This window comes from Hirundo rustica, chromosome 2 (assembly GCF_015227805.2).
Source record: "Hirundo rustica isolate bHirRus1 chromosome 2, bHirRus1.pri.v3, whole genome shotgun sequence".
NCBI classification, from domain to species: domain Eukaryota; kingdom Metazoa; phylum Chordata; class Aves; order Passeriformes; family Hirundinidae; genus Hirundo; species Hirundo rustica.
Window position 1 is genome coordinate 41,747,424 of NC_053451.1, and position 27,366 is coordinate 41,774,789.

A 27,366-nucleotide genomic window follows, 5' to 3' on the forward strand; every position below is an offset into this window, starting at 1 on the left:
ATTTTAATTTTCAGGTAAAACATGACTTTTTAGTAGTTCCATAGGAAATTGCACGGAAACATTCATTGTCTTTCTTGCTTTCCATTTCATTCATTATCTCTCATAATTTCTCTAGATGCATGTGTTTTCTTATGTCTAATGTCTGGTCAGTATCATAGCAACATATGTCTGTAGATGCACCTAAAAATATGCTATCGATTTAAAAGCTGAGACACACACGTAATTTAATAAATAGGTAAATAAATATTGACGTTCTTTGTTACCTCACCTTTTTAATATAAGCTGTTTGTATTTTTCTGTGCTAATAACTCAGGAAAAAAACATGCAGTGCATGAATTTTTCCACTAAGAATAGAGAAAATACTCGGTAGCAGTTTCTGTTGGCTGTTCGTCAGTATTAGGTGCATTGTTCGCAAAATGCGCTATTGAATATTTTATATAAATACTGTTCTGATTAGTTAACCTCACTTAAAACAGAGAGATTCTACAAAGAATTGTGATTCTGAATAATCTTCTTACCTCTCTTTAAACAGATCATTATTGGTGATTGCTTTTATATTTTTATTACCTCTTTTTCTATCCTTCTCATATTTTTAATGAAGGTACTCTTTTCCTGCTTAATGATAGATTTTTTCGCTCTTCTCATTATTCAGAATATTCAGATTTGCATTTGGTGTGAACTGGCACAACATATAAGAGCTTTAAGTGTATCACATATAAAAAAGAATGCATTTCAATAACAAAAGAGAACATTCAAAAGTTAGATATTGTAAAAGTACTCTTGCTTTGAGTCCCCTGTATTGTACATCTGTGATTAAATTTTCAGTTTCCTTACTACTGTAAGTACTTACCTGGGTTAGAGTGCAAAGGGTATGCTTCCACAGACTTGGATGTATGCATCTGTGTTGGTCGCTTCTGATCTTGCTATGGGGTCATAGAAACATCATGTTTAAGGCAAGCCTAACATAGAGTAAGGTTTGAAGTTGATTATAGATTGGCCTGATGGTATTGTGTATATAGTACATCAAGAGAAACTGAATTCTTGTCAAGCTTTGTAGCTAGGTTTCCAGGAAATTAAATTAATATCCTCATTCTGATTTCCACAGCATAGACCCATCTATCTGAGGTACCTACGTAAGGAGCTTAGTTTTCTTATATATTCAATAAGAGAACCTTTCAAATGCAAGTTCTCCCAGTCAAGATCTGTCTATTGATTATTTAGGGAGACTAAGCTGATAACATTTTTAAGTTTTAAATAAGCTTTAGATAAGTGCTTAAGGATAGGTAAGGGTGAATTTGTGCTTGCCTAATGTGACTGTGTACAGTGCCCTCTTTCAACCGATGAGTTGTTTCATTTTCTTAAATACAGATTCCTAGTCATATTCCCTCTGTCGTCTCAACCAAGATCTCCTTCCTTCTAGGTACTTACCCAGTTTGTGTTCATTCCTGTCCTGCTGCTTTGGTTCTCATATGACCCCCAGAAATCTATTCCTGATAATACTTTTTTTTTAAAATCCAGTTTCCCTTCCAACTCGAAACTTATTTCTCTTGCCTGAAGGTGGAAACACTTGTGTGGAGCAACTGCAAACATACCACAATCCCTTGGACACTTCTGTGATACACCCGAGAATTCTAATAGGGTGATATATTCCACTCACGGTTTTATTTAGGTCCTTCCCAATCTTAGCACATTCTTTGTCCCAGTCCATTCACTTGACTTCTATTTTTACAGGACATAAACAGAAACAAGAAAGGTCAAGATTTGATATTGTACAAAAGCTTTTAATTATTGGGGCAGTAAAGCAGTGGAAGAGGTCATCCAGAGAGGTTGTTCTGTCTCTGTACTTGAGATCTTTCAAAACCAGAAAAAGCCCTGAGCAAACTGGTCTGATTTTGAAGCTCATCATGCTTCCAAGAGGAGATATCACTAGAGATCTGCTACCTCCGCTGAGGTGTAGCGACCTGGTTCAGGAACGACACGGCAGCCACACCCAGGCTGCTCGGTCCATCAGCTCACAGACACCAGTGTGGTGGACAGCAAATGGCGTTTATTAACTGGTTACATGGACTTATAAAACCTCTGTTTGCTACATCAAATCCGTCTGCTTACGTTACAAGTTATGTATTGCTTACCTTATCAAGGACACTAACCAACTAAGAGTTGAGGGAGGGGTTCTGTCTGCCCGTACAGCGCGATATCTTCCGACCGCCTGTCCCTAATCTCCCACAGAGATCTCCTTAGGTTATTTCCATTAATTGTTCTATGATCTTATTTAAAAAATAAATTTCCCTTTTCATTTTCATAACATCCAGAAAGATACTTACTTGAGAGTACTGGGTAAACATTTTCTCAAGTTTTAGCTGATTCAAAGTAGCATAGACTGGTCAACACGGTACAAAGGAGCTTCACTGGGATTTGTGAGAATGAAATACTTATCAAACTTGCAATCATACTTAAATAGTAATATGTGTTACTGTTTTACAGTCTGTAATTCTTTCCTAAATTTGGACAGATGTCGTGCCATTAAATTTCTAGTCCGTTAGCAAACGGACATTTGGGGCATTGTAGCAGTTCAAAGGTGAGGTTAACCTGAGTATTTTGACATGAATCAAATGTATTTTTATCTGTCTTGAACACAAATAACTATTCCAGGTTAAATTTTTGAAAAAATATTCAGGCTGAAAGAGCCCCCAGTACAAGAAGATTCAGCCCAACCCATTAATTAAAAAAAAAATTTCCAGTGAATTGAAAACTGTGCTGTCGTAGGAGTAAATTATGCTACCATCATACCTGCTATACCTGAGAAAAGAAATGGGATGAAATGTAAAGAGTTAAAGATTTTCCATTAACATTTGATGAAGATCATTGTATGTTACATTACTCTAGAACACTGAGAGTTAAAACTTGACTTCGTTTGATTCTGTACTTTTAATTTAAGTGTTTAACTTTTGATAATGATAACTCAATATTTTTTAACTACTTTAATGAAATACATAAAGCAGAAACCATAGGCACACTGAAGGAAAAAAAATGAAATAAAGGATGGATACTGTATTTCCTATTTAAACTATATTGACAAATTTTATAATTAGATAATTAGAAAAAGACAGCTAACCCCATACAGTAGAGTTAGAAAAATACTTCAATTACTTGATCTCGCAGTCACTACTTCTCAGAATAATTTCAGCTGTATGGATATACATGTTTATACCTCTAAAGGCACTTTGCAAATGAATACCAGAGTTAATGTTTTCAATCCCCCATATTCAAAAAGCTATCATATAAACGTTTTTCAGCTTTATAGTATGCACTATATGCAAATTTATATGAAGTACTACATACTGAATTACCAGTTAAAGTGTATTTGATATAAATGTTTTATTGCTTAGCAAATGATGGCAGGCAACTACCCAAAAACAAATTAAAAGATACAAAACTATAGCTAAAAGAATGATATCTGGAAGGCACAAATGTGTGTTTATTATCTCTATTGCTTGTCAGAACATTTGCATGTGTGCAAAGTGAAAATGAGGAAGAATAGCAGGAATGATAAAGATACTATGATCAAAACATTAATCAGAGAAATTAATTTTTCGCTAAATTAAACAAGAATTTTTTTTGATATACACAATAGCTGGGGCACACAAAGGATTATGAAAGTTTAAAATTAAGTTGTGAGAATGAGAGGGTGAAATGTTATTTTATATTACAGAGGCTATAAAGAGTAGTAGCTCCTATTTTCTTTTCATTTTAGCTACCAGATACTGCCAGAAACCCTTTTAGGCCTTTGCATACTCTGCTGTTTTAAAGCCAGATGAGATTTGGCTTTCCTTACTCGACCCTAACACAACTGAGCAATGTCTTTCTACCCATGCTGGGTAGTCCACCCTTGTGCCCATCTTCTCTGGGAGACCTCATTGCAGTGTGCAGCTTCCTTGTGAGGGGAAGAGGAGGGGCCGGCACTGACCTCTGCTCTGTGGTGACAGTGACAGGACCTAAAGGGAATGGCCTGAAGCTGGGTCAGGGGAGGTTTGGGTTGGATATCAGGAAAAGGTTTTTCACCCAGAGGGTGTTTGGGTGCTGGAACAGGCTCCCAGGGAAGTGGTCACAGCCTGGCAGAGTTCAGAATACATTTGGACAATGTTCTCAGGCACATGGTGTGACTCCTGGGGATGTCCTGTGCAGAGCCAAGAGTTGGACTTCAGTGATCCCTTCTGACTCAGCATATACTAGGATTTGAGGTTACTAGCTTCCTTTACATCCATGATGATCTTCTTTCATGATTGCTCTTTGACTTGCTTATCATGCTTGTTTCCTCTGCATCAGAAAGAACTGTGCTTTGAGAATTTTTTTCTTGAGGATTGATTAGCTCTCTTGGCCCCTCTTTGCCCTCCAAAACAGTTGCCAACTGCTTCCTGCTAAAAAGCTCAAATCTGCTCTCTTGAGTTCTGAGGTTATGATTCTACTACTGGCCTTAAAATCTTCTCTCAGGATTTTAAACCACAGTCTCATGGTCAGTGCTTGTTATAGAAGTAGAAATGATGATTGGGTGTGCTATCATCTTGTAGTGCTTCATAGTCCCTATCAAAGCTGATAAATAAGAAGGAGAGGTCTGCTTCAGTGAAAGAAAATGAAAAACAAAAGAAAGCACTTCATCATTGCTCGTCTTTGAAGACTAGAAAATAAGTCCAATCCCAGCAGAGCCAACTTGACTTACTCCCTCAGTCTGTGTTACAATTAAATAGTCCAGACCTTCTGAATGATTAATACATTTTTACTATGAAGCTTAATTCTTTATTGTCAAGTGAAAGAGGAGAGAATTAATAAGTTGTTCTCTAACATGCCTTGCAAAAAATACACAGTGAAAAATATCTAAAATTTAATGAAAATGCCTCAAAAATAGCAGGTGGTTTATATCCAGTTTAAGGGACAGACTTCAGTATCACTGAAGAATTTTAATTTCAGTGGCCTTTTTTCCAAGTGTATGAATGTATTTTATTAGTTAATTTGTGAATTTACTAGGGTTGCTAAGAATAAAAGGCATTTGGACTTAATGAACTAGAAGCTCCCCTTCTTTCTGGAAGATTTGCAGTTATTTCTTTAGTTTCATGCTTTCTTTTTTTAATAGGTATGCATTTAAATAAGTTGAGGTAGCATGATCCTGGTCAGATCAGATTGAATTTCCTATAATTGTACTGAGTTTTGGTCTCTAGTAGTTATTGTATGTATTTAGTACCATATTTTGGGAATTTCTTTCCCTTAAATTTTTAATTACAGATGAAGTCTAATTAAAGGCAGAGCTCGAGTTTTGTGTCTAAATTTTATGGAAAAGAGGCATTTTACTTAATTATGCACCTCATTAGTTTTTAAATTATAATTGTACAAAGACAATTACTGTGATAAGAAAATATGTAGGGTTTTTTTGTGATTTAATATGAATGAAGTTCAAGTATGTTTTGTACTTGAATATGGATATTGTTTGTGTTTTGATCAGATCGTGATCAGTAATTAAGTATGCAGGTAAGGATAGTTCATAGACAAATTTAGGAGTGTTTGCTAGTGTAGGACATTTTTGTACTAGAAGAGGTTTGTTTATCCTTCTTCAAGAGTGCATTTGTATTCTCATCACTCAGGTCATTTCACAGCTTCGGATCCTGAGCAGGTCAGTAACTGCTGGCTGCAAATTTGACAGAGAAATATGGTCTACAGAACTTTCTCCTGTTCTCAACCTATGGAAGAAACTTAATCAGGTAGGAATGTACCTAATTTGAAAAGACAACATCTTTTTCTGGTAACTACATTAAAATTATAGTCTAAAGAATTATCTCGGATATTGAAACATAAGAAGAGAAAAACAAAATTAAATGCATTTGAGGTGGAAAGTACAATGTTAGATGCATAATTTCCTATGAAGTATTTATGTGATATAACAGGCTATCTTTTTTCACCATATGGAGGTGAGACCCCACTCAAAACATGAGACTAACATCCTGTATGTGTTTCCAAGAAAAATGCTAATGTACTTCAGATTTTTGTCTCTTCATTTATCTAATATTCACAAGGCAATGTTTAATGATTTCAAATGCAATGAAGTTTTTCCTTTATAGTGTTGAAATATGATATTAGCTTTAAACTGAGGTTCATGAAAATCCCCTCTGCAGTATCCAGTATCACTCCCTTTATGTTCCTTTGTTGGTCTAGCTTGGTTCAGCTTGGTGGTGTTTTTTAACTTCTGTGTAAAGCTTGATTTCCAACCACTGAATTCTTATTCCAGGCATACATTTGGATGTGATGTTTCTGAATGCAGACACTACACACACTTGGGAAGGATCTCTCCCACATCATGCTGGGTGCCCACTTGGACATTCAGCCTTTATTTTGTCTCCCCAGTGATCAAGTCATAGATCAGAGATGTTGTGGCCTAAAACTATGCCTAAAACACAGCAACACTGTAATGAGAAAAACCTGTCCCTTATTCAAATACCCACATACAAAGAAGAGACATGAGGTGCAGATTAGAATTTACCATTACATTTTGAAATATCTCGTTAAATTCTCATCTAATCCATGCTAAGTGTATGATACATTATGTTTGTGTGTCAAAATAGTCTTCTGGTACTAAAAAACTTATTGTTGAAATCTGTGGCCTCTGAAACTTTTTCTTAGAGCATCACCAACCTGATTGACTTTCTGTTAACCAGGTCTGTGATCCTGTAAGAAAAAGTACATTTCAGTGTGACACTGTAACTTTTTTTTTATAAAGCTCATCTGAAACTATTACATATACATTAACAATAACGAAAATAGAGATTTTGATTGTAGCATTTGGAAGATGGGTAAATGAGGCCCGTTTTAAACAGTAAAAAAAGTCTGCACTACATTAATACTCATTAACAGCACATGTCACAAATGTCTAATTCTTTAGAATTGTTTCTCATTAGCACTGCAAATTCAAAGTACATACTCCTTAAAACTTGAGTCATAAATTATTTGTGAGTATGCTGTACAGTGAAGGTGAAGACACAGAGCTGGTACTGGTGGCTGAGGTTCTTGATAGTCACTACATGGAGGTAATCAAGATTTCCTGAGAGCTCTTTGACGAGGAAAGCTGGACCTGGTGAAGGCCTCTTCTTTCACCCCTCCCATTGCCCTTAAATTTGAGATCTCCTTTCATATGATTTTTCAGCCTTTTACCTCAGTTCCTGACCTACAGGCTGAGTGACACTTAGGTGGGGTTATTTTTCAGACTGTAAAAGGTACCTTTATTGTATTACTTGGCTGTTTTTCTTTGCTGCATAATTGCCTCTTGCCTAAGAGCACAAGTAGCCGTGCCGTTTCTTAACTGTGCCCTTTCTCAGTGGCCATTACGTGACCATCAAGTTGTTGGGTATAGTTCTCAGATGTCTCGTTTCAAACTGTGCTCATACTTTCAAGACCTTTGCTATTATCCCATGCTTTTCCAAGCATCACATTAGAACAGGAGACAGACACCTGGTGCTGAATTCCACTTCACACAGCAAGCTCTCCTAACAAGCTGATAACACATCTAGAAGGCCAGTACTGGAGCCTTGCGCAATAAGTGTAAAACCTGGTTAGCATGACCTATTCCTACCAAGAGCAATTTAATTTTTTACAGAATCACTGGGTACAAAAATTTTGTATATTGTTTGCAAGGCTCCTCTCCTCCTCCTGCAGGCTGAGAGATTGGAGTTGGTTGCTGGGACAAGGCACTGGGGACACCTTATTGTGGTCTTCCAGTAAGAGAGCTGGAGAGGGACGTTTTACAAGGGGATGTAGCAACAGGGCAAAGGGGAATGACTTCAAATTGAAAGAGGGTAGGTCTAGGTTAGATATTAGGAAATTCTTTTCTGAGAGGGTGGTGGGACTCTGGCACAGGTTTCCCAGAGAACTAATGGATACTCCATCCCTGAAATATTCAAAACCAGGTTAAATGGGGCTTTGAGCAGTCAGGTCTATGGAAGGTATCCCTGCCTGTCCAGGAGGGCTGGAACTAGATTATCTTTAAGGTCCCTTTCAATACAAACCTGTTACCCTGGTTTTTCTGAGTTTTTTATTAGCCTTTTGATTTTCATAAATGGAGTCAGATCTTTTAGTTACTGTAGAATATTAGAGCAGTTTTTCTACCTTTCCCACAGAAGAAATATAAACAAACCCTTTGTTTTTCATTCTTTGTCCTTTGTTTGCATATTTCTAACCTGAAAACAATTGTAACTGACAATTCGTCTGGCCACTGAGGCTGAGGGGTGGAAACCCCAAAAAGCCAATCTTCTGCTAGACCCACAAATGTATAAAAGTAAAAGAATAAACAAAGGGGTCTCTTCTCTCCACCCTTTCAGCTGGAAGCTGGATCAGAAGAACCTCTGCAGAAATCTCTTGTCTGCGTGTGATTGCTTTGTGTTTCACGGTGACACAAACCATTCAAGGATTTTGTATTATCTTGAAGTTTCTTTGATTTTCTAAAGGTTTTATGTTATTGGCAGATAATAAAATTAATCTTTTGAATATATCCTTTAGAATAGGAAGCCTTCTAACCTTTTATAGGTTTTTTTTTCTGTGATGGACATTTTCTTGAGTGTTTCAAAAAATTTAAGTAATAATGTTCTTTATCAAAATTAGTTTTCGTGGCCTGTTCAATTAGCAATTGCTTCAAACTTTTAAAAGGCCTAGGCATCTTTAATATTTCACAGACATTGCATACAGTTCTGCATTCTCATTCTAGATTGATAGTTCAGTGAAGGCATCATCTTTGTTTGCAGAATTTTTAAAGACCTGGAAATTGGAATGAAGAAGATAGTTGAATTGCTACTTAAGTTAACAGTCATAAATTATTTTATTTATGCATGAATGGGCAAAGAATATGAAACTAAACCAGTTTCCCAGACATGAAGAAGTAAAATTAAAAAAAGTATTCCTGACATCTGTAAAAAAAATTATTCCAGAGGCAAAAAGATACTCAGAAGTTTGTTAATTTCTAGACAAAGATTAAGTTGTTTTAAACATTTTTATTCCCATGTTGAGTATGTAAGTCAAGGATTAATTAAAAAAGGATTATCTTACAGATACCTTGAAAACAGTTGTTGTACATCTGTGTACTGATAATTTTGAAATTCAGCAAAATTTACCACTTGACATAGGTATGTCCTGTAGAATTTACATTTCAGTGATTGATCATAATCTCTTAGTGTGGACATATTTTTGTCTCTGCACTCTTGATTAAACACCAGCTAAACCTGATCCATGAAGAAACACCAGGAGGAAGTGGTAGGGAAAAGTAGTGAGCAATTCCCTGAAGCTGGGAGAAGGATGCTCCCATTTTTTGACCTCACCTGTTGTTCAGGGAGTTTTGCTGCCTTCCAGGGGCTCAGCTGTGGGACATTGTGGGAGGACTGCGGAGGCTTGTCTGCCCCTCAGACTGTGACACCTTGGAGCTTTCCTACACAGACTCCAGTCAACTTCCAGGGGTAGTGTGGAGCATATGAAGATCCAAGGGGTCATGTTCTTGGATGAAGAATGGATTACAGGTCTGGGAAACCTGCTACAGCTTTGAGTACCTATCAATCTCCAGAGTTTCCATCCAGCCTTGGCTGTTTCGTGGTTCTGTGAATTGGAGTAATTTTCAGTTCAGTTTTCAAAGCTTAGCACATTCTTTGTGGCCAAACAGCAAAAATGGCAGATATACTTTGGAAATTTTAGCTTTTTTCATTTGAGACATTTCCAAATGGGAAATAATCCTGATACATCAATATGGTAGCGAGGACTTACATGTGGTTACTTTTTCAGAAACATTTCTGGTAATTTGTAGGGCTTCATTTTTTTTCTCTCAGACCATACATGACACAAAATCCTGTTAAATGTTCCTACCAATTATTCAGATATACTGAAATTGTTGGACTCGGAAGTTTACTATTCTTTATCTGCTTATAAGAGTAGAATCATGACAGTTGCCTCTCCTTCATCTCCTTATCAGTCTAGCAGACTCTGAAATTTTAAATTCAATTTTACTTTAAATGAGATAGATGCTTAAAATGTGCTTCAAATCCACGTACATCTGTGTTGAAATTACACAAGCAAACTTCTCTTTTTATTGAGCTGTTCTGAATTAATCCAGAATGTCTTGATATTTTCACCTCTATTAGCCTCATTTGAAAACATACATGTTAATTCTTGCCATTGAAAACACCCTTGTAATGAATACTGTCCTAAAACTGCTTTTAGAGTGTTTTGCAGCATGATTTAATAACAGCTTGACACTTATCAAATTAATTAGACTCTCATGAACCTGCCATTTAGTTAGAAAAAACCATACTCCCATGCTCAGTATTAGCTTGCATGAAAGACTTGTTGATCTGTAAGGTCTTCACTCAATTGTCAAACGTTAGACAAATTTTAAAAACCTTTCTTGTGTGTGGAAGGATGGCTCACCACAGATTGTTGGCAAAGGCTGGGCTCTTGAGTTAGTCAGACTTAATTCATCCAGTCTCTGTCCTGGTGTGCTTTCTCCTCCCACACAGCCTTGCCCTGACAGACCACGGCTTAGGATCTGTATAAGCATTCACTCTCACATAACTGGATCAGCTGGAAGTCACTGTCCTCCAGAACTCTGGAATTGCCCATCATATAATAGTTACCAGAGATGCACAAAAGTATGAGGACACAGGGGGAGTGCATAAGTGTTTCATCATGTCCAAATGGCTCTCTATCATGAGGAGAGAGAGAGAGAGAGAGAGGAATCAGTGCTATATTTTTGTTGTAAGGTGTTTGCATTTTCTGCCTTGTTTCAGAAAAACCCTGTATCAGCTCTCTGAAAGTTAGAATGCCCACCCGTAAAAATTTCAGCAACAACTCCTTCAAAGTTGTTAACTGAATACATGATTATAAATCACGTATCTTTTGTATCTTTTATTATGTTTGTAAATGGTAACTAATTATTTTCATAAAGTTGCATTATGTTGCAAAAAGTAATTTTGAAAATTAGTGAGTTTTTGCTCTTTTATTTAAACCGTTATAAAAGCATACAATCACAGAATATCCTGAATTGGTGTGAAACTACAAGGATTATTGAAGTCCAGCTCCTGGCACTGTAGACAACAACCCCAAGAATCACACCATGTGCCTGGTACCTCATTAGCTAGCTCAGCTTTAGGAAAACAACGGGGTCTTTTGCATGAAGGAAAATCAGTGAAACAGAAATACAGGGTCATTCTTTATTTTATTTTCAACAATGAGAAGCATGTGAAAAAGAGTGAGAGGCTATTATCTAAAAAAAATAGGTAAGAGAGACTCTTACCTATATAAGTAAGTATATAGTAAAGGTATATAAGTTTATTTTCATTATATTTGTTACATTTCTGAGGAGGGAGTTTTCAGAACATACTGGAGTTTGCAAAAGCTTTAGCTTAAGAAAGGTAGTGAAGTAAAGCTCTGGGACAGTTTAGGTGATACTTTATGAAGTCTTATACTAAGGTAGCAACACATGCAGAACTGAAAGAGGAAAGATACTCAAAGTCTCAAAATACACCTGATTAATACTGATGGCAAAAAACAGTATTTAATATTAAAGATTAGAATCTACCTTCATTTTCTTATGATTAGGAAAAGCACTCAGTACTTCAGCAGCTCTTTGTCTTAATTCCCAAGCAGGTCATGAGCATACACATATTTTAAAAGCTGATGTGAGTTACATACATATGGATTTAGGAGATTGTAATAGGACATTAAATGTATAAGCTGGTATTGGTAGTCATGTTTAATTTTCCTATGGAAATGACAGATGGGTTGTTTCAACAAATTCTCAGGGGAAAGCATTAGAAAGTGATGAAATGAATCTGATATTTCATAGGAGACTCTTATGCAAAGGATGATACCGAGAAACTTAGAGGACTTCTCTTTCAATAAGCTTCTGTGAATTAAGAGTGTCAAAGAGCAAAGCCTCCGAGGTGCAATGTCTTGGGTTTTTCTTTGTTTTGTGCAATTAAACATCTCAATAAGAAATTATCAGCTTGTTTTGTGTTAAAATTTACATATACTCAGCAAATTATGGTGTCAGAAAAACTGATGTGAAACTGATACTGTGATTTTTGAATGCATTCAAAGAAAAAAAGCAAAGCGTAACAATTTTAAATACTGTATGATTTGGCACTTTGATCAGTAACTTTGTTGTATACCTTTTTAACAATGCTGGAAGACTTTATCCTTCATTTTTCTGTTGGTCAGTCACGAGCCAAAGTATTGCTCATTCATTTAGCTTCTCTCATATTGTAGCTTGGTAACTGAGTGCAGTATGAGTTTGAAATTAAAAATTTACAAGTTCTGGCAAATGCATGTGCCTGGGAAAGATTACAGAGGGAAATATCTTGTGTGTTCTGGAAAGCAAGATGCCGTGTGACAATTTATAAATTTATTTAACCTGAAAAATAATCAAAACTTGTTATTTTAGGGTGAAAGTAAAATCTGATTTTATCTGTACTAAATTACTAGAAATTGAAATAGCAAAACATTTTTCCCATAGGCTGGGGTTTAGTTTTAGAATTTTTCCCTCATAGAATTTTCCCAAAAATTTTTAATTCTATAATGGGAATGCATTTCATCATCTTGCCACATTGCAGGTTGGCAGTTGCCGAACACATGCAAAAATATATTTATGTAATAAGTTGCATATGAATTAAGATCTTCAAAATTTCACAATCTCTTGAAATTATTGAATAAATTTGGATTTTCAGTGGCTTTAATGGAAGGGAAGTAAGTAGTAAAAATGGCAATGTGAGAGCAGCAGTACCTCTCAGAGTCTGAGTTATTCAAGATTTATGCATAAAATTATATTTATTTTGTATTTATTGTATTTAATTCAACTCCATGTTGAACTAATCTCACGAAGCAAGAACTGGCAGCACAGTTTACAGTACCCAGTAAAATATTTTTGTGCTGTTTACACCCGCTTTTTGTACTAAAACATTAACACAAATACTAATAGCAGTGACTCAGCCAAGTGAAGATTTTCCAGCATTTCAAGTACTTTTGAAGTAACTGGGTAGTCCGACTTGTCTCAGAAGAGTGGTGCCTTTATTGAACATGTCACAGACAGTACTGAAAGTGTCACTATACTTTAAATCCAGTGTCAGGTAAGGAATGATATCACTACTACTTCACAGCTAGCAAGATCATATGAAGTATTACGAATTAAACAGACAATATGTTGTACAACATCATCATTGCCCTGAGTTTATCAACTGGATATCACGTGTTTCTTTCTTAGAGTTCTAATCTGATCCATCAGAAGGTGTCTCCTCCTGCAGAACAACAAGGATCTCCAATCCTGTCATTCATTACTCTGGAACAATTCAATGCCATTCGCCTTGTGCAGAGTGTCCATCAGTCACTTGCTTCTTTAAGCAAAGTCATCAGAGGTACCTCGCTACTGAGTTCTGAAGTGCAAACATTGGCAAGTGCTCTGTTAAACCAGAAGGTAAGTCATTTTGTAATGAATATACTTTATAATAAACATTGAAAAAACCCAAGGAAACTGAACTAATATGCATTTTCGTGATCTAAATTTTTTTATTGATAAAGACTGTAAAATGGAGTTCTTCTAAAGACAGAAACTTTAAAAATGAAAAAACAAAACCTTTTTTTTCTGGAAAGTTTTTCAGAAGTATTTACAGAAGCTTCTGAATGTATTACTCTTATCGAGCTTTCTCTTAAAGACAAATCCAATTAGAAGTTGTGGATTTCTATTTCAATTTCAAGGCATACTAGATAAGTCAAATATATTAGCCAGTAGAATATGTAAATCTGTCCCTTAACTTAGTTTCTACATTTTCTTAAAATTAAAGTTGTAATTACAGTTCTCTTTGCATTTATTTGGTATGGAGTATTGCCATATCTCACCAGACAAGCTGTGCCTGTCACAGCAGCCTGTCATCTCGCCCTTTATCCTTAATATACAAGAAAATCACTCAAATTTTGTGTATGTACTTTCTCTGTGCTTTTTGGCATCAAACTGGGCATGTTTGTAGCCTGGTACAATTAGTGACAGCAAGCTTACATGCTCTATCGTTTATATCTAGGTAATTGAGTTAAGATAGTCAAACATTGATGTGATGTGAAACTCTGATTTTGTTTCACCTCCAGCAGCTGATAAATTCTGTTGATGTTAATGCATAGATTTTTGAGATTGCTTCTGCAATGAACAATATTTCCTATTAACATCCTGTTTATCTTTGTGTGGGGAACAAGTACTGTTGAAAAGATTGTTATGCATTTATTGATCAATCAAATTCTAATCAAAACAATAATTAAATTTGTTGTCTTTTTAGATTCACAAGGCAGCATTTGTTAGCAAAATTGCTGTAGAGTTAGAATAAATTATGTTTTAATTTGACGACATGTTAGAAACTGGCATTAAGTGCAAGTCATAGTGAATGGAAATGATACATGTAATGTCCATTCTTTGGTTCTTACAGTTATATTTCTTATTCCTGAGCAAGAGAGCATGGTTTGCTTATGTGCTTAAGCTGCACGCTTCTGTTGGAACTGGCAGGAGCTGTGAAGCTGATCCCTGCCACAAAAAGTTTCTTAAAAATTCTCTGCATTTTAACCTCTCACAAGCATCAGTTCAGTGCTTCCTGATATATTGACCAGTGCTTCTGTCACTTCATGTGCTTACTTACCCACTTTCCTTGACATGGATCACTTCATTGGATTGTGACCATGTAGCAATTTTTTCAGCCGCCTTCCAGAGAGGCTAATGCCACGTTCTTCGCTTAAACCTCACTGTATTTATCGTCCTAAAGTGATTTTCTTCATATGGTTTCTGTACACTCTTCTTGTTTAGTGTTTCATGTGTTATGTAGCAAAAGATTATTTTTCAAAAGCTATATTTTAAACCCACTAAGATTGTAGTTCTTTTAAGATTATAGCACCTGAAGAAACCGCTGGATTACTAATAGAAATGTAAAATTCAATAAATGTAGGACTTATAAAGGCTTCAGCAATGCGTTGTATTTGTGTAAAATTGGTATATTAGCCCCATACTAGCCACTCCAAAGAAAATTAACTCCACCCCAGCCAAAAGCACATCTGAGATACACTTACATAATATCAATTAGCTAAGCTATTTCTTTAGACTTAAAGTAATTTAGGGTGATATATTGGCAATATTTGGCAAATGCCTTGTACGTGATGGATTGATAAGCTGCCTGTAAGTCCCTATCTACTAGAAGTGGCTGCAAAAATGCAAGGTTTCAAACAAAAATAAGTTTAAAAAAATCCTGATTAGAAAAAAAACCCCATGCAGTTAACTGTGCTTTATATGCTAGTTTATTGAAATAATTTTTAATTAGTATCCTTGAATCTAGTTACATTCTGGTGTTTATGTATAAATGGTAAATACAGAGTATTTACTTTGAAAGATACCTTTTTTCCCAATCTTCTGTGATCAGATTTTGAATACCTGTTCAGTACATATGCTATTAGAATGGACACTTCCTGGAAAATGCAGATGTAAATACTAAACAATATAAACTGTTTATTCTGCTCAGCGTCTTCAGTATTGTGCAATATCCCACAGGTACTGATTTACATAAATTCTATTTCTCATATGTTAGAGAATCTTGCAGTCACTTTCAGTATGCTTTAGATTCCTGTGGAGTAGGTAAAATAGTGTTTCTATCTTTATTTTATAAGGAGGAAGTTTAACAGATGTGCTTTTAAGCCTTTCTTTTTGAAGTCAAGGAGAAGTTTATATGGGGAAGTCTTGCAGGATTTTTTTTCTCAGGTGTTGCTCTACAAAAGCTATGAGGTGATGAGAAAATAATAATGCAGAAGGATTGTACCAGATTCTCTTCACCACAGAGCCACACAACTGTGTTTTGTAGTCTGAGGAGGCTGCAGCAAAGGAGTGGGAAACTGTGGCTGCAGTTGAAAGATGACATTTTGACTTTCCAAGAAATAATGGTCTTCAGGCCTTTTGGAAATATTTGTGGAACCAACTGATATTTCCTTATTGAATAGCAGGGGTTCTTGCAAGTTCTCCATCAACACTGTCTGGGCCACACAAAGAATTAGCAGGAATACAGCCTTTCTGTTTGTGGTTGTATGTTCTTGATCATTCTATTACTGGTGTTGCCTTTTTTTTTTTTGTAGATACATTTGATCTCCAGATTATTTATTTTTATTCAAGTTACCAACTTAAAATGTAATGATGATGGATTTGAAATTGATACTTTCAGTAAATATATTTTTATTTCAGTGTCCTGTCACATGGCAAAGCAAGTGGGAAGGTCCAGAAGATCCTTTGCAATATCTTAGAAGTCTCGTAGCTCGAGCACTTGCTATACAGGTAATTCTAAAGAGTCATTTACCTCAGTGTGCTGGTATTCAGTGACACAGTATATTATGTAAATTCCACTAGTAGGACTTTACAAACACAGGTCCAGAAGAGTTTTAGTTGTGTGAAAAGATATATAAAAATCTAAAGATCAAGGAATAATGTGATAATATTGTTAGTTAGTTCACAGTAGGTTTACATCTTAGTCATTAGTCTTTGTGGTGAACTGTGGGGGAAAACGACGTTTTTTACCCAGATGAAATTTTACATTTAAGTCAAGACACGCTCTTTAACTGGTAGAGAGATGCCTATCAAGACATAAATGGAGCATTTCTAATAAATCTAATGTAGAAATTCATAGATGACTAGTCTTGGAACAAAGTAATGAAAAGATCTGCGTTCTCCATGTTTACAGAGGGCCATAAGAGAAGGGGCAGAGACTGCCAACAGCTCTGTCTATCCACAGTCTGACATAAAGAGGTTAATTTGTAGTTAAGGTAAATCTGCATATACTTTGATTGACAGAAATGGTGTATTTAAGATAGGACACACACAAATAAAAGTAATTTATATAAATTAATCAGTATTTAAGAAAACAGATTCTGTATCTTTGTTGGATACACAGAGAGAAAACTGGGAGAGCCTGCGAGAGAGGAAGACTACTTTAGAAAGGACAGATCCTTGTTATCTCCAGGCAATAAATAGAAAGCTGATAGTTTTGATCTTAATTAACACATCTTGTCCAATGGAATACCAAGATTTTTGTCAACATTTATGTTGACTGTCAGATTCAGAAGAATGATTTGAGGGCCACGTGTCTCCTAGGCATGACTTTTTCTAAAGAAACTGTCAAATAAATATTTCTAAAGTATTACTAAGATTCTTGTTATGCAGACAATTTCTTTTGGCTAATACTTATTTTTTCTTTATCCTTTCCTTTGAAAAAGGTTTAAAGTACAAAGCAGAAAAAATATTAATATGTATAACAACAAGTTATAGTGCATGTTCAAATGTTATTTGGTCATATAACTGGAGTTGAACTTAGTCCCATCTGTCTTTTTGCTGACTGTTACAGCCTTTAGTATTAAAGCATCATTTGTGGTGAGTCAGCATGTTTGTAAGCTCCAAGAGTACATTACTGTTTGCAACTTCTACTTTCATTTCGTTGTGACCAAACTGCCTGCAATTTTCCTTACTTATATGATTTACTTTTAATGGAAGTCTGAGATTAGAGTTTGAGCTTCTGTGTGGAGTGCACCTCTCATACAGAGTCATAATGCAGAGGTAACAGGAGGGAATCAGTGTTAATAGTAATAGATGATTTTCAACCACATGTCATGCCCCAAAAGCTTTTATTTCCATATATTACTCCAGTCAGCTATTGACTAATGTGCTGCATTATATTTGCTGCATTATCATGATAGTAGTCTTCCTTTCTCATTGCTCAAACTGCTGACAAAATGGTACATTTGGATTAGCCATTTTTATGAAAGTTATTATGAAGGAATCATTTACAGTCTTCCACAGTTATTGATTGTAAGAGAGAGAAAGATTATTAAGGCATAGCTTTACAGTAGATACTTGACTGTGTCCATAAACAGTAAATTATGTTAAATTTTTATTAGTGATAACAGCTGCTGTCTCATTTTATTTCTTTAATGTCAGATATGTCATATAGTTGTATTTTGAATAATTCTTAATAATACAGTACCAGTCTGTTTTGCATATCAAGCTTCTAGTAAAATCACATCTGAAATACAATTTCTTATTTCTATATTTTATATTATTAGAAAAATGTTGATTATTTCTAGTTATGAATTTTGGTTGAATCATCTTTTTCCTTAAATGTGATTCCAAATTGTGATTGTGCCCATTATACCTTCCTGATTAGTCTTGATTATTTTTTAATTAATTTTTCTTTTTTGTGACTTTTCATTTAGGATTTTATAAATGTAATTAATCAGTCGTTAAGTCTAGGCTTGGTATTCAGAAATTCAATAAAGGCTTCAATAAAGATATCTCATAACTCTGAAAATTATCTTCACATTTTCATTTCAATAAATGCCATATTTTGAATTAGTTCAGTTTTATATGACCAACTTTATAAGCTTTTTTTTATAGTTACTCTTATGTCCCTCTGTTTCATTGTAAGATACTGACTTTACTGTTGGAGACAGGTTTGATTGAAACATTTTTAAGATGAAATAGGAGACATTGAAAGATCAAAGTTGAACTAAAGTATTACATTTACTAAGGATGGAGTAAGTCTCTACCTGCATTAGTAAAAGGCTGCCTTGTCAAGAGGTTTGTTGCCAGTGCAGAAAGCAATAAAAGCAGCTGCAACAAGCATTTAATGGGGATGGGGAGGAACACAAAATATAGGCCAGATGGTAAAATATTTATAGCAGAATTTATAGAAGTGTAAAGTTGTTCTGAGAGCATTACACAACAACGGGCAGAAAAACAACAGGTGTTGCATTTTTTAGCTCTGAATTCACTCAGTAAAAAGCAAAATAAAAACAAAAAAAAGAAAACTGAAAATACTGAAAATTTCATATTGAAAATATTAAGAAATGTGTATATGCAAAATGCAGTAGAGGCATGTATTACTGTGTACTATGTTATGGTGACAGACCTGGTGTAAATAGGTGATTTCTTCCCAGGTGAAAATTCTGATATTTGGATGGTAGCTTTTGTTTTAAATTGAAACAAAAGTTATGTATTGAACATTCTTCTAAGATGGAGTTCTGAATACCTTCAGTTAACAGTGCTGACATTGAATTTTATAATACTGTGTTTCAGCTTGTCTGTCTACAATGATATATTTGCTGCCAACATTAAGGCATGAAATGTATGAATCATCAGTGATCATTGTATAAGTTTTAGTTCTTGGTCTTTATACTGTCAGTTTCCTTGTGATGGCAGCCTAAATGTTTTCTGTGGTTTCCGTCTCCCTTGGTTCATGATCATAGCTCAGCAATAATACACATCAGTGTATAAGGGTATTAAGTGCATCCCAGTCTCTAGATAAGTGTCTTTTCATGGATATGGGTACCAGCAGGAGAGAAAGAGGGATTGGAGACTCAGAACTGCAGCTATTAAGAGGCAAAACAGCAACCCAGGCATATCTCAGCTGAATAGCAACCTCAAAAATTTGTTTCAGGTCAACAAATTGGAAATTGATTTTTGTTTCCGTAAGAACTGAATAAAGAGCTTTATTTCACCTTTTCAAAAAAGAACCCCAAACCATTCTTACTCAAAAAAACCCTTGTATTTCATTCTTTTGGACTCAGCTGGTGTTAATCATTTACAAAAACAATTCTTCCTTTGCATGACTGTTTGGTTAGAGAGCTGCTAAACATCTCATAGTGTACATTCTGACTTCGAAATCATAAGCACCACTTCAGAGTTCTAATCAAGGAAATGTTTGTGAATACTGAAAGTTTTTAATTGCATAATTTATGAAAGGTTTCATTGAAATTGTGCATTTATCTATAAAGTATTTCTAGTATATAAAGAAGTTAAACTTCATATGTTTTCAAGAGACATATTTGTCTTCTGCAATGCTGTTCTCTTGTCCCTTCCCGTCCTGAGTAAAATCTAAAGTAGTAATATTTAACTTCAATACCAGTTTGATCACCTAGTATAAGATTTTTACTATTTTAATGGTCTTTTATTATTTAAGGAAGAATGACTTTGTTCCTTTTTTGGAACCCTGTTCCTCTAATTCAACAATCATGTCCCCAGAAAGGAGGATTGGATGCCCAAGGTGTATGAGGTTTGAAGTCTTGGAAGTTGCCTGCTGAATATACTATAAAACCTTCTGGGAATAGGAAACCCAGGATTTTTCCTTCACACCCCAGGCATCTAGGCAGAGATATTAAATTTTCATTCACTGATAACAAGCAGAAAGGCTGCTCTTCGAAAACCAAGGGAATCAAGTCCTCTTGATTTTCACCAGGTTAAAGAACTCACATAGTAAATCTTGTACAAATCCAGAATAGCGGTGCTCAGTCCCACTATTCATCCACTTGGGCACTCCATAATAAGTCCTATCGCAGTCCAGGTAATCACACTTTGTTTCCAGAGTGTTTTCTAATAACATTGCCTTAGCAGAGTTTGCAGCAGGGACAATAGCTTAATGGTTTGTCTTTAACAGTTTTAGGAGAGGCTGGTTCAGATGGGTTAGTTGGCTGGTTCCCCACCTAGTCATTGTTCCTCTCATGGCTCTCTATTTGAACAGCTGTTACCTAGGTATCTGTACAGTGCAGAATACTCCAGATTTAGTATTCTACTATTGAAGCACAAAAATTAATTAAGTAATGTGTTTTAAATCCACTCATTTCATTATTTTAGTTCGAATTTCCACTTCATTATTCTGAAGAATTGGCATTTTTCTGCTGCTTGTCTTGGCTTGTCCTCTTTAGCTATATGAATATCAAAACAAAAATACAACTGCAGCCTAACATTATCTGCTGAGGAACTGATCCTCAATTGTTTCATCAGTTCTCATCATCTTGCAGCATGATTTCACTTTGTTCCAAATTTATCAGCCAGGATATGTCTTTTAAGATCTTAGATCTACTTGATAACTGCTTGGTAAAAATTGGAAATTTGCAAGTACTACTAAAAAAATATGTTTTGTTTGTCTCTAATAGGCAAATCTGAAGCTCTTAGCAGCTGTTTTATCATGTCCCTTTTAATGACTGTCTCAGTTAGATTGCATTGCTGAAGTAATGGCTGATAAAGAGCAGTAGTGCTTTGTAAAGATGCACCATCCAAACAAGGGACCAAACAAAGTGTGAGATGAAAGTTTTGGACATGGATGGGTGATAGGAGTTGTCCATTGAAATAAGATCTGTTATCCAAGGAAATTAAAGCAGAAGGTGAAGCATTTTTTGTGCTCTTACAGGAAGCTGTGTTCATGCATGGATACAGTTTCCCCTCCAGGCCCTTCACCATATTTGCAGCCCTCCTTAGGACACTCTCCAATAACATAATAACTTTCATATATTGTGATGACCAAAACTAAACATACTTTTTTTTTTTTTTTTTTTTTTTTTTGTAGTGAAATGTTTGTTTTCTTCCAAAATAAGTTTTAACTTAAAGTTTTAACACTAAATGTTTAGACTATGGTATTTCAAAGGTAAATAATTTTGGTTGCCAATGAGCAAGTCTTATGTCAAGTTTTGGAAAAACATGCCTTTTACCTAAAAAACAGTTGCAGAAGAAACTGGAAAGACAGTTTTTAAAAAGCAGCATTGGAAAAGGGAAAATATTGCTACCTGCATTTCTTTTGGTTTTGTGAGCTGTTGAAGCTTATTCATAATGAGCATTAGTTGCTCTGTTAAACTGAGGCATCCACAAGTTATGGGCTTTTTAATAAACATCAGGCTTAACTGTTGAGAAAAGTAATCTGTTTCAACAGAATCCAATGGCTGCTCATTAAATTCTTGAAATTCTATGCATGTTTTGTGAGAATGGCTGTTCTGTTGAAATTATTAAATACTACCCTGTAACCAGAAGTTTGAGCAACACCCCTTACATACCACTAACCAATTATTCAGCTCTTTGATTATAATTTATTTATTGCAGGAGATAATTACTCATAAAAATATTTTTGTAAGTGTTGAATAAAAGAAGACAGACCCAGGTCATTGTCTCTACAGACAATATATCTGTGAGAAATTACCATATTTTAAAGAAAATTATATTTTTTTCCTAACCTAGGTTTAAATTTAAAAAACCTAGATTCAGTATTCTGTATTTCTTCTATAGATATAAGATAATATTTATATACTCAGTAAATTACAAAAAGCTGTAATATATATTATATGAGATGTAAAGCTGTAGTTGGTATCCTTTATTTAAACTAATAAAATAATCATCATTCATTGACTTCTCTTTAAGTTACAGGACACACTTTCACAATACAGGAAGAAATCTGAAAAGATGCAATAATAAAATATTCATCAATTTTATGCATTTAATATGTCAAAATTAAAAGCGTCGATTGCTCTGTTATAGTAACTTGTTTTTCACTCTATCTCCTTTATCATGGACAGAGCTGTCTGCAAAAGAGAAAGCAGAGTAAAATGGATAGTCTTGTCTGACAAAAGCTCAAGCAAAAAAGGTTAATTTTAGTACAAGTGGTAGAAAACGATGTTATTATCATTCACATATGAAAATGAGTCCTTATGTCATTCTGTCAAAGACTGGTAATTTTAAATTCCATCCATTAATAAATGAGGAGGCTGCAGCACATGCTAATGCACCAATTTTTAGGTTCATCCCATCAATCTGCTTTGCTTTTTCTAGACAACTTAGAATCAGAGAGAGGTTGGGGGTGGAAGGGGCCTTAAAGACCATTTTGTTCCAACCCCGTGGCATAGGCAGGGACATCTTTCACTAGACCAGGTTGCTCAGAACCAGATCCAGCCTGCCCTTGAACACTTCTAGGAATGGGGCATCTACAGCTGCTTTGGGCAGCCGGTTCCAATACCTCATCCACCCTCACAGGAAAAAATTTCTTCCCTAATATCTAACCTAATCTACCCTCTTTCAGTCTGGAGCCATTCCCCCTTGTTGTGTCACTAGATGCCCTTGTAAGTAGTCTCTCTCCATCTTTGTTGTAGGATTCCTATCAGGTACTAGAAGGTTGCATTAGGTCTCCCCAGAGCCTTCTGTTTTCCAGGCTGAACAATCGCAACTCTCCCAGCCTTTCTTCACAGGAGATGTTCTCCATCCCTCTAATCATCCTGTGTCCCTCCTCTGGACTCACTCCAGCAGGTCCCTGTCCCTCCTGTGCTGGGAGCCCAGGGCTGGCTGCAGCACTGCAGCTGGGGTCTCAGCAGAGCAGAGCAGAGGGGCAGAATCCCCTCCCTGGCCCTGCTGCCCACCATTGGATGCAGCCCAGGACACGTTTGGCTCTCTGGGCTGTGAGTGCACACTGACAGCTCGTGTCCAGCCTCTCACCCACCAGCACCCCCAAGTTCTTCTCAGCAGGGCTGCTCTGATCAGTTCATCCCCAATTTGTGTTGACACTGGCGAATGCCCTGACCCAGGTGCAGCACCTTGTAGTTCATCTTGTTAAACCTCAAGAGATTCCAAGGGCCCCACTTCTCAAGTCTGCCTTGGTCCCTCTGGGTGGCAATTGTGTCCTTCAGGTGTGTCAACAGCAATACTCAACTTGGTGTCATCTGCAAACCTGAGGAGGGTGCACTTGATCCCATTATCTATGTCATTAATGAAGATATTAAATAACACTCATTCCAGTATGGATCCCGGGGGGGGACACCACTTGTCACTGATGTTCATTGGGACTCTGAGTCATTGATCACCACCCTCTGGATGTGAACATCCAACCAATTTCTTATCCATCTCTCTCTGGCTTAAAGAGAAGGATGTTGTAGGGACCCTGTCAAAGGCTTTACAGAAATCCAGATAGATGGCCCATAAATCCAGATTTATAGCCCTTCCCATGTCCAGTGCTGTAGTCACTCCATCATAAAAGGCCACTAGGTTGGTTAGGCAGAACTTGCCCTTGGTTGCAGTAACTTGCTGTTCTTATCACTGCTATACTGAAGTATTCTGTCTACTGAGAGTAAGCAATCTATTCAAAATCCTTTATTGTTTCATTTATAATTCTGATTTCAGAGTTAGAAGGTCATACACAGAAATAAATCACGTAGAGTAGTAAGACAGCTTTGTAACTAGAAGGTAGTGTGATTGTAGCTCTCCTTTAACTTCCAGATGTTTTGCTGGGAACTGGGTTGGTGTAATAGTTTGCAAAAGATTTCATCTCCTGTTTTGAGATTTTAATTGGTCAAAATCAATGGTAACATGCTGTAATGATTTCTCAAGTATCATTTGCAGATATGTATTAAAAAAAAAAAAACCATTTTTTTATTAGAAACAGATTTCCATTCTACAAGCGAGCATCATCCCTAATTAGCAATGTTTTTTGGCATTTCTTTGGGGGAAGGCAGAAATGTAGCTGCATCTTGACCTTTCTGTCTTTGAAGGAGCTACCATATTACAGAATTTGAAATTATAACAGTTTCATATTTTATCCCTTTGCAAATATATTAAACATAATTAACATTTCAGAGCCTTTTAAATTTCAAGTCTGTCATCTCAAATTTAGTTTGTGAAGGAAAAGAGTCATAAGAATAATTTTTGACTAAACCCTTCTTTATCTGTCAAGTGTGCAGTAGTTTTACTCTTGGGAATTCAGAGTCAAATAAAGCAATCAGAGCAGGATACAAATGTGCTCAACAATTCTGTAAACAGACATGACTGCATTTTAAAACTGAAGTCAACAGGCATTCAGATTCGGGGTTTTGTTCATTTTGTTGTTCGATTTTTTTTCTTAGTAGAGTTCTTTTTGGTGTAGTCTTTATCTCCAAATGTTCAGCAAGGTACATAATTGAAGAGAAAAGAAGCCAAACCTTGAGTCAAAGTAGAAGAGTTGTTAAGAGTGATGGGAAACTTAGATCCCTATTTAAGGTGTGTAAGTGATGCTTAAAGGCAGGAAGGATAAATGCCCTCCTGCTCTACAATGTTTCTCAGTGTGTTCAGCTGGGTGCTGTAAATAGCAACTAAATTAGAATGTGTGTCCCTACATGGACAAGGAAGTGCAAAACCATATTGATATATTTGTATTGGTAATTCCACACAGTCGTTCTGAACTAAGAGAGTTGTGATGCAAATGAGAAATCTATTCTCTACATCTGAACTTAAATTTCAAAATTCCTGTTGGGTTTATACGGTTGCACAGTGTTGTGTGTGTGTGTTTCCTTATACATAGAGAGTGTTTTCTTATAGGTCCTCTATCATTAATGTTTTCAGTATTTCTAATATTTCATTATCCCATGTGATAAATTAAGCAATTGAAATTACCTCTACATTAGGCAAAAGGCAGTAAATAATTTAGAACTAAACCAAATATTGTTCATTCTTCAGCTGTGTAGACTACAAAGTTATGAAAAAGATTTATTCTGTCATGAGTATTCATGTATTTTATTACACTGAGAAAGTAAAAAGTAATGATTTGAGTATATCAACAGAAGAATCCATCAAATAAGAAACGCATTAAGATTTTACTAGAATAATAAAACTGAAACCAATGTGTGTATGGAAAGATACCATAGAAATGCAAAATTCCTAATGATCTCACTAAAGGTCAAAGAGAGTTATTTCTTCTGCGCTTTTGAGGCCACATCTGATATGCTTGTCCAGTTTTGAGCTTCTAAATTGAAAAACATTACCCATATTGTCCAGAGAGGTTTGTGGAAATACTTGATTTGGGGAGGTGTCTTTGGAGATACATGAACTAGAGTAGACCATGCCCCAAGCAACCTAAATTGGTGTTGAATTTGGAGCTACTCTGAATTGCAACTGGATTGGATGCCAAAATGTTTAATTTTATGAATAAAATACTTCTATAATTGAGCAATTTAAAAACTAAAGCCATTATAGCTAAAAAAAAGAAAACAAAAATTTATTTAAAAATATAACAGAAAAAAGTGTGCTGTTTAACAAAATGTGCAATATTTTTTGCTTAAATTGCTCCTTAATGTATATTTTTCTGGGTTGCTTCCTGAGAACAGGTGTGAATGAAGCTTTATGCCATTATGCTAATGCTTTCCAGCGTTCTCTTAGCTCTCAAGTGTCACAGGACCTCTGAAAGAGACCTACAGCCTTTATGATGAGCTGTTCTTTCGGGATTGGCCAAAACAAAAGAAATTTGCCTTTGGGTTTAATAAAAGGTTTTATGAGCTTCAAAGAGCTGATATGCTGCATCTGAGGTACTTTTATGCTAACTACCTTAGCTTTGCAATATAGGAGTAAATAGCAATCAATACCAGCTTACTGCATCAATTAGAAAAACAAAACGTAATTATACTCTGTGTCTACACAAAGTTGTTATTTTTTGAACAAACTATCTGCTAGTCTGAGCAGTAATCCTGTGTTGGAGTGTTCTGTTTAATGGAGAGTAAGCGGCTTTTGCATGAGCCAGCATGGTGTGCCAGAATGCCAGATCACAGTCTAGCCATGGCATCATTTACTTCCTTTCTTTAAATGGAGTTGCATCAGCCACTGTTTCCATTCTGTGGTCTTTTTCTCATCTAAAAAACCCCAGATTTCCTTCTTTGCCTTTTAATTGTGGAATCTTTTAGGTATTTTGGGATATGGACCCCACAGAGTTAAGCAATTTCTGATTAGATTGCTTTAGTCTGTTTGATTAACATTCTTACTTATCGGAGAGTTAGGTTAAGCTTCAATAGTTACTAATATAGTAGAGTTCTGTGACACAGGCATGGGTGAGAGATTTTCTCCATATTTTGACAGCCTTAAGAGAGGATGTTAATAAAAAATAAATGACTGGTAAACAAGAAGGAAAAAAATTGAGAGATACTGGTGACTGCTGTTCAAGGGGTCATTGTTTCGTTAGAGGAAAAGGGACTGTGAAGGAGATGCTAATGGAAAATCTGTATCTCATGGGGTGTTACCAGGGAAGATGAGCAAAGTAGCTCTATTCATGGCTCTCTTCATTGTAACATAGCCATCAAACTCGTACTGTAAAACAAATTACTGCAGTGCGTCCCATCATTACCAGTGGCTAATATATTGAGTATTCTCTACCCCTGTTTGGTCACACCAGCACCATCACAATATGGATTTCAGCATCTGTGCCCCAGAGCTCCGCAAAGGTTTTGTCTGATGTAGTCCTGACTTAGCCCAAGTATTATTGTATGCAATCTAGTCTGTTATCTACAAATGACTATTGTATGCCACTATTTTCTGTCCCCTGCAACTTATTTTTGGGGATGGGGAGTTGGTTCCACCAAGGAATTATTTCAGTTCTTTAGTGTCCTTACCCAGTTACACTCTGCTGTGTAACATCCAATACAGTCTAGTGCCTGGTGATGGAACTACTTGGGAAAGAGGAGACTAGAAGGCTTGAAGCATAAGAATATTGCCTAACTGGATTCTGTGTTTAGTGATCATACAGGAAA

General features: G+C 35.8%; 1 protein-coding gene across 1 annotated transcript in view; it reads left to right on the plus strand.

The window, feature by feature from the left end:
- Positions 1-27,366, plus strand: part of DYNC2H1 (dynein cytoplasmic 2 heavy chain 1) — a 147,817-nt gene that overhangs the window by 104,189 nt on the left and 16,262 nt on the right. The window contains exons 83-85 of the mRNA XM_040056035.2: positions 5,634-5,750; positions 13,274-13,483; positions 16,268-16,357. Of these exons, the coding sequence (XP_039911969.1) occupies positions 5,634-5,750; positions 13,274-13,483; positions 16,268-16,357 (417 nt within the window). The remainder of the gene's footprint in view (positions 1-5,633; positions 5,751-13,273; positions 13,484-16,267; positions 16,358-27,366) is intronic.